The sequence below is a fragment of the Pelmatolapia mariae genome, linkage group LG7 (genome assembly GCF_036321145.2).
Source record: "Pelmatolapia mariae isolate MD_Pm_ZW linkage group LG7, Pm_UMD_F_2, whole genome shotgun sequence".
Lineage (NCBI taxonomy): Eukaryota > Metazoa > Chordata > Actinopteri > Cichliformes > Cichlidae > Pelmatolapia > Pelmatolapia mariae.
The window spans coordinates 9,050,001-9,063,500 of record NC_086233.1 but is presented as its reverse complement, the minus strand read 5'-3'; the positions used below and the strand labels follow the sequence as shown (position 1 = coordinate 9,063,500).

General features: G+C 41.8%; 2 protein-coding genes across 8 annotated transcripts in view; one reads left to right on the top strand and one right to left on the bottom strand.

Moving 5' to 3' along the window:
* LOC134630466 (ras-specific guanine nucleotide-releasing factor RalGPS1-like) overlaps positions 1 to 13,500 on the top strand; it is a 99,192-nt gene that overhangs the window by 26,820 nt on the left and 58,872 nt on the right. For 4 of the 7 annotated variants that reach the window (XM_063477753.1, XM_063477754.1, XM_063477752.1 and 1 more), the window contains 3 exons: positions 2,190 to 2,282; positions 6,386 to 6,512; positions 12,572 to 12,628. In XM_063477753.1, coding sequence (XP_063333823.1) covers positions 2,190 to 2,282; positions 6,386 to 6,512; positions 12,572 to 12,628 — 277 coding nt within the window. The remainder of the gene's footprint in view (positions 1 to 2,189; positions 2,283 to 6,385; positions 6,513 to 12,571; positions 12,629 to 13,500) is intronic. The other 3 variants (XM_063477758.1, XM_063477755.1, XM_063477757.1) reach the window with 1 other exon arrangement.
* LOC134630468 (angiopoietin-related protein 2-like) overlaps positions 6,716 to 13,500 on the bottom strand; it is a 16,774-nt gene continuing 9,989 nt past the window's right edge. The window contains exons 3-4 of the mRNA XM_063477759.1: positions 11,453 to 11,723; positions 6,716 to 7,376 (exon numbers count right to left, since the gene is read on the bottom strand). Of these exons, the coding sequence (XP_063333829.1) occupies positions 7,177 to 7,376; positions 11,453 to 11,723 (471 nt within the window). The 3' untranslated portion in view covers positions 6,716 to 7,176. The remainder of the gene's footprint in view (positions 7,377 to 11,452; positions 11,724 to 13,500) is intronic.

Sequence of the window (13,500 nt, the reverse complement as noted above, 5' to 3'; positions counted from 1 at the left end):
GCTCAGAGCATATATTTATTGTTTAGACAGATCACAAGAATATTGCCTATGTATAAACTGCAAAAAGATTAAACTCCCATCAAGGCAGGTGGGTCAGCTCTCTACACGCTTTAATATTTCTATAACTTACTGGCCCACTGTCAGACGCCTTGTCTAGACAATTTGCCACTTCCGACAGCTCACCTGAGGATGAGACGATTCTACCCTCATGCTGGTTCCGTAACCTGAGAGATTAAGTCTGAGATCGTCAGTGCCCAGCAGAGGGAGCCATACCCCACTACAGGACCCCTAAATAGTCTCCATGTTCCCACAAGAGTTCAGTTTAAAAGTAATTCATTGGGCCCAGACTGCAAGATTCACCTGCCATCCTGGCCATCCTTGTCCAAGGATGTCTATGAATATGTTCCAACCCAGATGTGCTCAAAACAAAATTTCCACTTCCCTACCTGTAAGACTCCTGAAACCCCTACCCACACCTGGTCATCTGTGGTCTCACCTAGCCCTAGATTCAGCATAGACTGGTTCTCCAAAGCTGTCCATTTTGCTGCTCTTCCTAAACTCCTATCAGCTCTGGAAATTGCAGAACAACTCACCCAGCACATTTTAGACTTATCTGCATTCCTTATGACATCATTTCTGACTGGGGCCCCCAGTTCACCCAGTTCACATGGAAGTCCCATCTAGAAAATGGGTAAAGTACGTCCACAACTCCATGACCTCTGCTGCTACAGGCCTATTACCCTTCCAAGCATTGCTCAGTTATCAGCTGCCTGTCTGCCCAGCCATCAAAGGTGAGACCACTGTTCCCATCTGCAGATGCTGCTACCTTTGGAGAGCTACTTGCTCCACACTGCTAAGGACCAAGGAGGAAAACAACCATTTGGCCATCGAACCTTGACTCCGTCCTGCCAGGACAGCCAGATGGTTTGGCTATCGACAAAAGGCATTCCTCTCCATACGGAGTCAAAGAAATTGTCCAGATTGAGATAGACTTTATGATTAACCCTATTGCTGCCCGGTTTAAATTGCCCTCCACCCAGGCCCTCTCTACCCGCCTGGGTCATCGAGGGTGAGCCGGTATATTTTCCGTAACTCATGTTATGGGTGCCTGATGCTGTAGGAGGGTCTTGCAGTACTTGGTGGACTGGGAAGGATATGGAAGATGTGGAAGATATGCAAAGGGTGTATTAAGGGGGTCAGGGCTACTTTCAAGGTCTCTCAGTTTGTGTGTGAGTCAGTATGCACATCTTATTTCCCAAAAAATACAAATTTATTTGGGAGAGAAAAAGATTTATATAGCAGGGTGTCTCGGTGGTGCAGTGATTAGCATTGTCCCCTCATGTTTCTAGTGAAAGATGAGGGGACAATGCTATAGGTATGTGAGAGTGTGTGGTTGTCTGTTTGTCACTCAGAAATAGCTTGGAGGGACTTCAGTCCCTTAGACCAGCGGTCCCCAACCCGCGGGCCGGTACCGGTCCGTGAGTCGTTTGGTACCGGGCCGCGAGAGTTGAGGCTCAGGTGTGAAATGTATGGTTTTCAGGGTTTTTATCGGTTTTCAGCGTTGTTTTGTTATCGTTTTTATCGTTAACTCGGTTTTCCTGGGTCTTTTCACGTGTGTTATGAATAAATCTTCTTTTTTTCGGTACCGGTACTAGTTTTATTTTGTTGTATTTATCCGCGACACCTTAAAGGCCGGTCCATGAAAATACTGTCGGGCATAAACCGGTCCGTGGCGCAAAAAAGGTTGGGGACCGCTGCCTTAGACCTTTAAACATGTACAGCTTTTTTTAAAGGACAAGGTGATATAACACAGTGGGTGTTAAATTTAAAATGAGCACAAATGTTTCAAGAAGCAAATTTCTCAGTGTTCATATTTTAGTGAAGTTGTTGTCTTTTTTGCTATTCTTAGTTGAATTTAACCTTTAAATAATTTGTAATTTGTAAATAATAATTTTTTTTAAATTGTATTTTTACTCCACATCCTGGTACCTTATCCAAGTAATAATTGGAATTTTTTTTGTTGTGGTCTGGTATTTTTTTTTCTTCATTAGTAATTAGTACCATAATTGGTAATCACTAATAATGCCTAATAAAGCCTAATAACCAGTTAAAATTAAAGGAAAACTAAGTTACTTTACGCATTCCTATCCTGTTCCTAACATGTCTTTTATAATCGCTTTTGTTTACAGAAACTGTTGGAGTTGAACAATCTCCATTCTCTGGTGTCCGTGGTTTCTGCTCTGCAGAGTGCGCCGATCTTCAGACTCAGCAAAACCTGGGCGGTAAGATTTCAGCTTTGTGCATGCCTTAAAGTCTTACTTCTGTAATTCATAGTTTTGACAAGTCATGAATTATATTGTTTTTTGTTTGTTCTTTAAATTAGATGCTACTGTGTGCCAGTGATGACGTTTACCTGTCATGGGTATCTCTTTATCGTAGGTCAATTGCCGTTCTCTTTTGAACTTGTATTAAACTTAACTAACATATGGTATTACCAGTTAATGTATTTATATGACACTTTGACCCAGTGTTTTGACTTGTATTTTGTTATTTGTTGCCCGTCCATGAATCACTGCTTTATTGTGGGGGAGGGGTTTGTGTATCCCAGGGATCCCAGGGGCCATGTTGTTGGGGGGCTTTTGCCCCCTGATAGGGTCACCCATGGCAAATTGGTCCTGGGTGAGGGAACAGACCCAGAGCGATTTAAAAGACCCCTAAGAGTATACAATCAAGGGAACAGTTCACCATACCTGGGATAGGGTTACCAGAGCTGCACCCTGGAGCCAGGCCTGGGAAGAGTGCCCGAGGGTGAGCGTCTGGTGGCCGGGCCTTAGTCCATTGGGCCAGGCCAGGCACAACCCAAAAAAGGGACATGGGCCCTTCCTTCTGTAGGCCCACTGCCTGCAGGAGGTGCTGTAGGGGTCGTGTGCAATGTGTGTTTGGCGGCAGCCAGGAGGGGAGGCCCTGGTGGGCGTCAGCTACCAAGACTAGCAATTGGGATATGGAATGTCACCTCTCTGGTGGGGAAGGAGCCTGAGTTAGTGTGTGAGGTTGAAAGGTACCGGCTAGATATAGTCGGGCTCACCTCTTGGGCTCTGGAACTAGTCTCCTGGAGAGGGGCTGGACTCAGTCTGGAGTTGCCCTTGGTGAGAGGCTGCGGGCTGGGGTGGGTATCCTAGTATCCCCTCAACTTGCTGCTTGTAACCCTGGAAAGGAGAGTTCGTCCGCTAGTCGAACCTCAGATACAGGAGGAACAATGCCGTTTTCGTCCTGGTCGTGGACCACTAGACTACCTCTTTACCCTCTTGAGGATACTTGAGGGTGCATGGAAGTTTGCCCAACCAGTCTACATGTGTTTTGTGGACCTGGAGAAGGCATTCGACTGTGTCCCTTGGAGTGTCCTGTGGGAGGTGCTTCAGGAGTGTGGCGCATCTGGCCCAGTGCTACAGGCCATTTGATCCTTATACAACCATTGCAAGAGCTTTGTCCCATAGCCAGCAATAAGTCGGACTCATTTATGGTGGGTGATGGACTCCGCCAGGGCTGCCCTTTGTCAACGATTCTGTTCGTAATTTTTATGGACAGAATTTCACTCTCACGAGTGATGGCAGAAGGGAGTGGGAGATCGACAGATTGATTGGTGCTGCAGTGATGAGCTGAATGTAAAAGCGAAGATCTCAATTTACCGGTTGATCTATGTTCCTACCTATGGTCATGAGCTGTTGGCAGTGAAAGAAAGAATGAGATTGTGGATACAAGTGAGGGAAATGAGCCTACTCCAAAGGGTGGCTAACCTCTCTGAGATAGGGTGAGAAGTACGGCCATCCGGGAGGAGCTCAGAGTAGAGCGGCTGCTCGTCCATATTAAAAGGAGCCAGTTGAGGTGTTTCAGGCATCTAACAAGGATGCCTCCCAGGTGAGGTGTTCCAGGCATGTCCCACCAGGAGGAGGCCCTGGGGCAGACCCAGGACACGCTGGAGAGATTATATCTCTCGGCTGACCTGGGAACGCTTTGGTGTCCCCCTGGACAAGCTGGAGATGGTAGCCGGGGAGAGGGAGGTCTGTCTGGGCTTCCCTGCTTAGTCTGCTGCCCCCGTGACCTGGCCCCAGATATGCGAAAGAAGATGGATGGATGTTTCTCTTGATTATAGGTTGTAGTTCACTTTTAGGATCCCTGACTGTTTCTATAGTCTTGTGTCTTTGTCTGTCTGCCCCCTCTGTGCCCTGTCTGAGTAGTCTTGTCTCCCTAGTCAGTCATGTTTCCATGTTTATCTCTTGTCCTTGTGTCAAGTTCACATTGCATTCTAATAGTCCATTTTACTTAGGAAGGTTCCTAACTGAGAGACGTGACCTGAAAGTATCTGTATGGCAGCCTTAATAAGAGCTGTTCCAACTCTCCAAACACTAAGGAAAGGAGCTTCTGTGCTTCCTTTATTGCTTTCTTTAGCATAGGATAGCATTAAATTGTGTTCCACAGACTTTGTAATTCACATTTGCATGATTTGTTTAAGTATTCTCCTCATGAAAATAAAACTTATAAATACATATGCCATAAGGTCAGCTGAAAAATACTCCTGTTCACAACTTTGTCACAGAACTGACACTGTGCTTCTTTTGTAAATCCAGCAGTTGTGCTGCTGCTAATGTTTGTAAATCTGGTCCTAAGTGTTCCTCCTCCTCCTTTAAAATTCCAAGCTTTATAATGAAGTAATATTTTTCATAGGCTGTTCTCATTTAAATGACCTCCATACAACAACGGTGTTAGAACACTTTTGAGATGAATTAAGATACGCATTTTGTAGTCTGTCTTCTGCACGTTTCAACACGGTGGTCATTTATTAAGGTGAGACAAGTGTAAGGTCATTCCAATTCCACATGGTTCTTTTCTTTTCCGTTGTCCTTAGTAATTCTTCTACCTGCCCTATTAATACATAGGGTTACAGTTAACCCTAATTCTAGCCCATGGCTCATGAGCCACAGGTTGCTGACCTCTGTCCTAAATCATGATATTCTTTTGGAACAGTAGACAAATCTGATGACTGGGGACCTGGTTTAATGGGTGGTAGGGTTGATCACATACAATTAGAGAGGCATAAATTACTCCAAGAAATTACTCAACCTGCTGACCAGTCAGTCACATGATTGTTTAACTTTAGCAGGGAATGTCTAACTATTGGATTATTTGGGTAGTGAAAAACAAAAAAAATATTGTCTGTATAAAGTCATAAATTCAATATGCAGAGAGTGAGTTGGAAAGCTGAGTTGGGTGGCAATGGTCTAAAACACTGTTAAACATCAGTTTGTGGGGAAATGCTTGGGAAGGCTACAGTAAATACAGTTCCCTGCCTACAACGCATCCTGTCTCTATGGCAGGAATCAAATCAACCACACTGCGACTCCTGTAATGGATGTTTAATGGTCTTTTTGGCTGTATTATCAGAGTGCAAGGGATGGTCAATAACTTTCCAGAACTTGGCATAAGGAGACTCTTTTGCCAAAAGTATTTGCTTGTCTGCCTTCACACACATATGAACTTGAGTGACATCCCATTATTAATCCATAGGTTAATTCCATTATTAATCCCATTATTAATCTGTGACCAATAGAAACGAAGCCTAGAGCTGCATTAAGTTAAAACCACACAATGAAGGAAAACATTCCGTGTGTATCTGAGTTCATTGAACTTTTTGACACAGGTTTACGTGCATATACAGGGACCTCCACAGCCTTTAATTCATTCCGTTCAATGGCTCTGAAGATCTCGGGAGGAAATCAGTGTTGTTGAAACTACACTCTCTTCACTAGTCGGGATAGTTCCAAAGCTTTCTTCTTTATGAATGAGCAATACATGTTTATGATCTATCTATTTGATTGTGATAACAGACCACGAAACTTGTCGAACCAGAGAACCTTTTTTTAATTGTCTAGTTTTTGGTGAGCCTATGCCCATCTGTCCCTTTATTGCAGCCTCAGGTTCATTTTCTTAGCTTAGAGGAGAAGAACTACATGTGAGCTCAGAGCTCTTCTGCATACCTTGATTAGAACAGCTGGACAATGGCCTTACAAAAGAATTAGTCATTTTTCTCTTCACCAAAATTTTTAGATTTGTAATGTTGATATAGAGTATTACTGCCAAAAAATCGACATTGACTTTGTGCTTGGGAAAATGTTTGGGTCTCATTTTGACATTAAAAAAGCCAGATTTTGTCATGTGTGTCTGGATCAGTCAGGATGACCGATAGAAACAACTGAGTTCATAATATCAATAAATCTGTTGGTTTTTAGAAAGCACTCCAGTCTGTCAATGCTTCTTTTCCCACTTAAGTAAAAGGCTCTACACGAAAATAGAAAATTATGTATGTGTTATTGTTTCCTGTCTGTTGTAGCTGATCAGTCGGAAAGACAAGGCCACGTTTGAGAAGCTAAACTACCTGACATCCAAGGAAGAGAATTACACCCGCATGAGGGAATATATTCGCTCCCTGAAGATGGTGCCCTGTATTCCTTACCTTGGTGAGTCTGCTATCTGTGTCTCAGCATTAGTTTAACACAATCTGCTTTAGATTCTTTTATTTCCTTTTAAGTAAGTTTTAGATTTTCAAGCCCGGCATCCATTCCAGACTTATATGTATACTTTTTCTTTTTTGTTCAAAACAGTTCAAATTCCGCTGGGCACATTGGAAGAATCAAAGAAAACATTATGTTAAAGAGCACATATTTTTTATACTTAACGAGTATTACAAATGCCATTAATATTGAGAAGTACAAGTTTTTTTTGCCAGCAATCAAGAAATTAACATTTCTGGATGTCAATTTCTTGGTTCTTTTTCACTGATATGTAACTGTGGATTTTGTTCTGATGGGGAAAAAACCCTTTAAACACTACATCAATAACAGCCTGCATTGAGAAAGGAATGCAGGCATCATCTTACATTCATTACATGCAAGGTTGTAATCTTTTTATTTGTGTGCAGTATAACTTTATGAGCACAAGAACATGAATAAAAGCATTACATGTAGGGCAAATGAAATGAACAAGTTCTGCCACGTCTTGGCATTGTGAATGTATAACAACCAAAAGAAGCTTTGAAAATCAGCCAATGGTGCCTGGTCTTGTGATACAGAATCCCTTTGGTGGAAACATCTTGTTAAATATAAGTTTCAACATACTGAGCAATTATTGGAAGGTATTTCCATTGGGTCTTATCATCATGGTCACTTTTTTCAGAGAATAAGCTCCTCCTCTGAACTCAGCCCAGTAGACCCCATCCTGATAGCGGCTGCGGTAATGCCCACCTTTGTACCACACACCGTTCAGATTGGAATGAGCACAGGCATTATACCACCATCCTCCCTTCTGATAGTGGGCACAATTCCCTGGAAACACAAATAACACAAGCAAATAAGACCAATTGGTATGTACACTAAATAAAACAGCTAGCAGCCTAACGGCTTTAAATATGATAAAGAAAATGAAGACCGTTTCAGTTTTGTCAAAAGTCCATCAGTAGACCTGGTATACGAGAAAGACTGCAGCATTAGCGTTGAAAGCAAACTGATGTTTCTACGCACTATTAAGTTCTTGATTTTCCTCCATTTGGAATCCATAGCTTGAAGATCTAAAGCTGAGCCATTTGTGTGTGTATATTTCAATTCCAACCACCACAATTGAAGTAAAAATTAAAATATTTCTTTTTTTCAAATTGTGAACAGAAAAACAGGAACACATACACAGGAAAAGAAGAAACAAGTGATCATGGGACAATTATCGACAGATTAAAATTTAATAATGATTATTGCACAAAAAGTTAAAATCCAAGACATTGGAAAGGATTACTGATACCTCATTCAAAAAAGTTTGAATAGATACAAGACCAGAATATGTTTAGATGTTTTGTTTAGATTATAAGATTAGATTATAAAGAAGCAATTTATGTTTTTCCAACAAAAGTCTTTGTAAGTCCAGGAATTTCTAGATGATGGCTGTACTTTCCAGACAGATTGCCAATATCCAGTTCCTTTTCCCATTGTTCTTTGAATAACTATAAAATTCCAGTTATTTTCAAGTGGTATGTTTGAAATAAGGTTTTAAAATCGCAGTTCCCAGTGTTTAGGGAGCTTACATATGGAGGTAATCTCTAAAGAAAACCATTGGTAGAACCTGCTGTCTTGTACTGCTGGTGCAAAGTCAGATTTAGATGTTGGCCGCCTAAACAATTTTGCCTCATCCTAAAGTTAACAGGTTTTTACTAAGTCTTCCCATATTTATTCATTGCTTGGATGCCTTAATTTCTTTATCAACACAAACAGACATTGACTGTAATGGTTGGCTACATTAATTGGCTACATAATATGGATTACACAAACATAAAAGTGACAGTAACTGAGCAGGTAAGTAATAAAGGCAGAGCCTTACCCCCATCTCCTCAGGCAGTAACAGGGTAGAGAATTTCACTTTTGGTTTCTTATTATTCCAAATGAATTGTGAGATATTTTTATTCCAGGCTCTACATTGTTGTTTAGGTTTATTTCTGTTTATGGGTAATACTGAGAAAAGAAAAGAATAATTTGGGGAGAATATTAATTTTAAGTCATATAATTCGGCTGCCAAAGTCCAGAGGGAGCAGGATGCCTTCTTTGGATACCATCCAAGTTGTAGGTGGCTTTTTGTGTGACTGGATCTCTAATCTTGTGAGTAGTATTTAGTAGTTTTTTTGTTATTTTCTTAATCTCCAAGCTAACACTTTGGATGGTTTGGGGCTGCTTCACAATACCATAGGGTTGCAGTGTTGTAAGCCACCCTGCCATGTCATAATACATGTCTGGAAGCGTATACCGGCCATCTTCAGCGCCTTTTTAAGGGGTTCACATTCTCTTCTTTTGTTCTGTACTTCTGTGGCATAGTCATGATCAAAATACAACCACTTGTTTTGGACCATTATCTTCTTAGTCTGAACTGCATGGAGGATTCTATTATTTGACTACATATCTGTCAGAGGTAGGGATGGGTATTGATAAGATTTTCATGATTCCGATTCCATTTTCGATTCTGTTTAACGATTCGATTCTTTATCGATTCTCTTATCGATTCTTTTTAAAAAAGGAGAACACTAAGGTCGATTAGCTTAGAACTTTGTTTTATATCTTCTCTTTGAACAAGATAGAAATTTAGGAGTAACATGGCCTTACAAACCCAACAGTGAGATCTTAAGAGATCCACAGCCTACGGCTCTTCAATGGGGTGTCACAGGGTCCCCAGGAAAAAAAATTGTAAATGTAAAATAATAAAATAAATATTCTTCTGTAGCAATAACAAAGTATAACATAAATTATTCTGTAGCAATTACACAAGAATATCCAGTAATGTCCCTGCCTACAATTAAACACATTCACTTACCGAAAATCGGGGGCATCTGCTGTGGCAAATGGGTGCAAGCCTTTTACCACAAACTTAGTCACTGCTTGGTGACATTCGTCTATCCTGGCCTGAAAGGAGACGCTAACGGTAGACTGCAGTGAGAACTGCCAGCATCTGAGCCAGCCAGACTCTGTCTGTCTCTCTCATCATGGTCACCTAAATGCAGCGCACAGTAATGGCAGGTTTTGTAATAAGGCAGATCGCGCTAACATAATATGCACTGTTAGTTGATTATTTACCTGCCGCATTAACGGGAGAGGACGTGCAAACATTACCGCTGCTGCTGGGTTGAGATTCACGAGTCCAGAGCGGAATTAAAAACACGACATTCATTTAAGGTCATCGCGTGTTTTGTGAGCAAATGTTTTTGCATATTCGTAGTGTTTCCTCCCTTAAATGAAATATCTACTTTGCAAGTATTGCAAGTTGCCCTGTTGTCATCCGTTCTCGTAAAGTATAACAAACTTTTGAGCGTTTGAGCCGCTTAGGCGCCGTGTTTCCTGCCAGGTAAATGACGCTCCGCAACGTGGTGACGTCATTCGGGGCGACTGGAATCTATAAGGGAATCGTTTGCAAAAATGGCAAACAATTCCAAGGAATTGAAACAGTGGGAACCGGTTCTCAACAAGAACCGGGTTTCGATACCCATCCCTAGTCAGAGGTTGTGTGTGGAGGCGAAGAAGAGATGACCCAAATGCAGGACTCACGGTGCAGGATGATGATATTTTATTGGAGCGAGTGAACGAACAGAGCAGGAACGAAAGGACTGACTGACTGAAAGACTGAATGGCTGGCTGAACAACTGAACACAGGCGGGAACGACAACACAACATCTACAATGACACGACAATGAACTGGTGGAAACTGAGGACTTAAACACACGCTGGATGATGAGTGATTAGAAATCGGTGAGTACACAGCTGAACTTAGTCTGACTAATGATACATGGAAATCAGTGGAACACAATACAAAGGCAACATGCTGGCACAGAAAACAGGAAGTGAAAACCATGAGTGTGAAGAATAAATTGAACGTGACAAAACTGAAAGCACTGGGTCAACGACCCAGGAACCCTGACAATATCAAATAAGCTGGACCACTACAGAGCAAGGAGGTGTGCTTGGAGGCCCTGTGCGAGGACCCCTTGTACTCGTTCTATTCCTAGGTCTCACTCTCAGTTTAGCATGCTGTTTTCAGCCAGCTCTGACTTAATTAGATTTTCAACAAAAGTTACAGTGGCAGTGCAATCTGCAACCTCTGGAATACCGTGATCATATTACGTCAGGAACCATCTTCGAGGTCAGACACTTTGCTCATCTTTATGTTTGGCTTCTGAGAAGCCGTGAGAGAGCATTCCAACATTCCACCGCCCCGTCCACGTCCCCCTCTATTTCCCCAATTTGTTTTTCAGTTCCTTCGATGTGATGCACATTTTCTTGTATTTTCCGGTTGAACTCTGCTGTGAGTTCCTCCTTTGTTTTTTTTTGTTTTTTTTTACATCTTCACATAACTTAATGAGGAATTCAACAGGGTCTTTCCACACAGTCACAGCTTCCTTCAACGTTTCTTGAATTGTAAGTAGAGTGTCGCTTTCTTTAAGACTGCCATGTTGGGCTTCCCATTTAAAATTTTGTACATGACACTGGAAGTCCATAAAAGGACATCTTTCATATTCATTAATTTTCATATTCCTTTTTTTCTCACAGAGAGGCTCTGGAGATGGGGAAAAAAGAGGTACAGGTCTGAAATTCCTGTTCTAGAAATACCACCATAGAAAAATTGTGTACCTCAAGACAAACCTGTGGTTTGGGGAAAGAGATTGCAGATCCTAACTGAAGTGTATAACAAAGCAGTAAGCAAAAAGCAATTGTTGTATCCAGTATTTCTGGATAAGTGAATGTCCCTGCAAACCAATCTACAAGAGTGTAGAAACTATTAAGAGTTGTTAGTAACTACTAATAACAACTGTAGAGTGTGTGAAAGAGAAATCTACCAGAAGGTGTGATCACCTTGTCTTTTACGGGAACCCACTTACCTGCGTAGACATCATGGTCCCTATCCAGTGTGGTAAAGTGCTTTCCATTGTGCCAGGTTAGAGAGTCTCCAGCATTGCCGTGGTATCGGCCCAGTCGTAGCCTGTAGAAATCTGCTTCTGACTCTACACGAAAGCTAGCATATTCTGCAAAGGTCTTCCGTCCAGTCCAGTCTTCCAGCATCACTAAAAGCTTGTAGATGCCCTGGTTTGTCAGCCAAAAGATGTTGTCTAGGCCCAACCAGTATTCACCATCAATGTTTCCAAAACCTTGCTGTGGAAGGAGAGAGACACTGAATTGGTCAGGTATAAAGTACATGAATGAGCACATGGATTAAGTCAGAAGAGAGGCCTCTTCTCTCCAACTGTGAGCATCTAATTGGCTTAAAGTGCTTTGTTGACTCATCAATGTTGCATTAGAGCAGGGGTGTCCAAAGTCCGGCCCGCGGGCCGCCCATTTTTAATTGGCCCTCAAGTAATTTTATAAATAGAATAGAATATGACTTTTGCTTGAGTGTATTGCACTTCTTAGTTTTAACACCAGGGGGAGCTACTGTTGATCAAGGCAGTTGCTTTACCAAAAAGGACAATCACAGAAGAAATTTACCCCCAAGTTACTAAACATGGCAGAACCAAAGAAGCGAAAGGTAGAAAGTGAGTGCAGAAAATTTCAGACACGGTGGGAGAGTGAATATTTCTTCAAAGAATTCAAGGGGAAGTGTGTGTGAAACCAAACATCAGGCCTATGCATCCTACACTGGTGCTGAGCCAGAGCAGAAATTAAAGCAAATAGTAGCTCTTCTGCGGGATCAGCAACAGTATTTATTTCGTGCTCAAATTGTCCAGGAAAAGGCTCCAATAGCCAGCTATGAGGTCGCCCAACTCATCGCAAAACATGGCAAGCCTTTTTCAGATGGAGGCCTCATAAAACACTGCCTCGTTAAAGTCACCGAAATAACGTGCCCGGAAACAGTGCAGGACTTCAACAACGTCAGCATGTCCAGAAATACAGTTGTGCGACGCATTGAAGACTCGTCAGCCAACATTAAACTGCAGCTGTCTGATAAAGCTGTGCTTTTGATTTTTACTCCATTGCATGCGATGAGAGCACCGATGCCACAGACGCCGCACAGCTGCTAATTTTTTTGCGGGGAGTGGACGAGAGCACGAGCACTTTAGGTGAGTAAAAATATATTCCACAGTACCCGTGTGTTAATGTGCAAGTACACATGCTTCAAATATCAATAATGCGCATCAATTCTGCCACTACCCTGCTTTTGCGCACCACTTTCTTATATTCGTTTTTCTTGTTAACACACCGCTGTGCACAGCGCACGCAAAGTCAGCTGATCTCATCTGATGCAGATTTGCTCCTTGATCAAGTGACATTTGATTTTTGGCACGAGTGGCAGACGATCAGCACCGCGGCTGGATGGCCCGATTTACATACCCAGCGCAGCTGATACTCACCAGAATAATTTACTAAAATTATGCACTCCTGTTATTAAGTCCAGTTCAGTCTGTTAATGTTGATAACAGTTTCAAACGAACGTTAATAGGTGTGTTGCTAAGCCTAAGAACTTAAATAACAAGCTTGAAATGTACCCGTCCTATTTTCCCCTTTATTGTTTTTTCTCTGTGCTGTAAATCTTCTGTCCAAGAAGAAATCTGAGGCTGCTGTTCTGAGAATGAGCTATCAAAGCTTTTTCTGAATAAATCAATAAAGATCCATTTATGGAAAGCTGTGATGAAGGCAGCTTTGTCTTTAATTATATTCAACAATATAACACATTTGACCACTTTTAAATGATTTTTCTAACTTTAATACAGTAAAGTTAAGGTTATATACCTAATTTCTAGTAAGTGGCCCAGCCCCTCCTATATTTTTATGTATGTGGCCCTCAGTGAAAAAAGTTTGGACACCCCTGCATTAGAGGAATTGTTGGCTTGGAAATACTTATGTGCCTTTATCTTGAGCCTGAGAAGAGAACTCGGCTGACTTTAGGTCACAAGATGACTTTAGGTCACAAGATGTTTGGTAATAAGGGCTT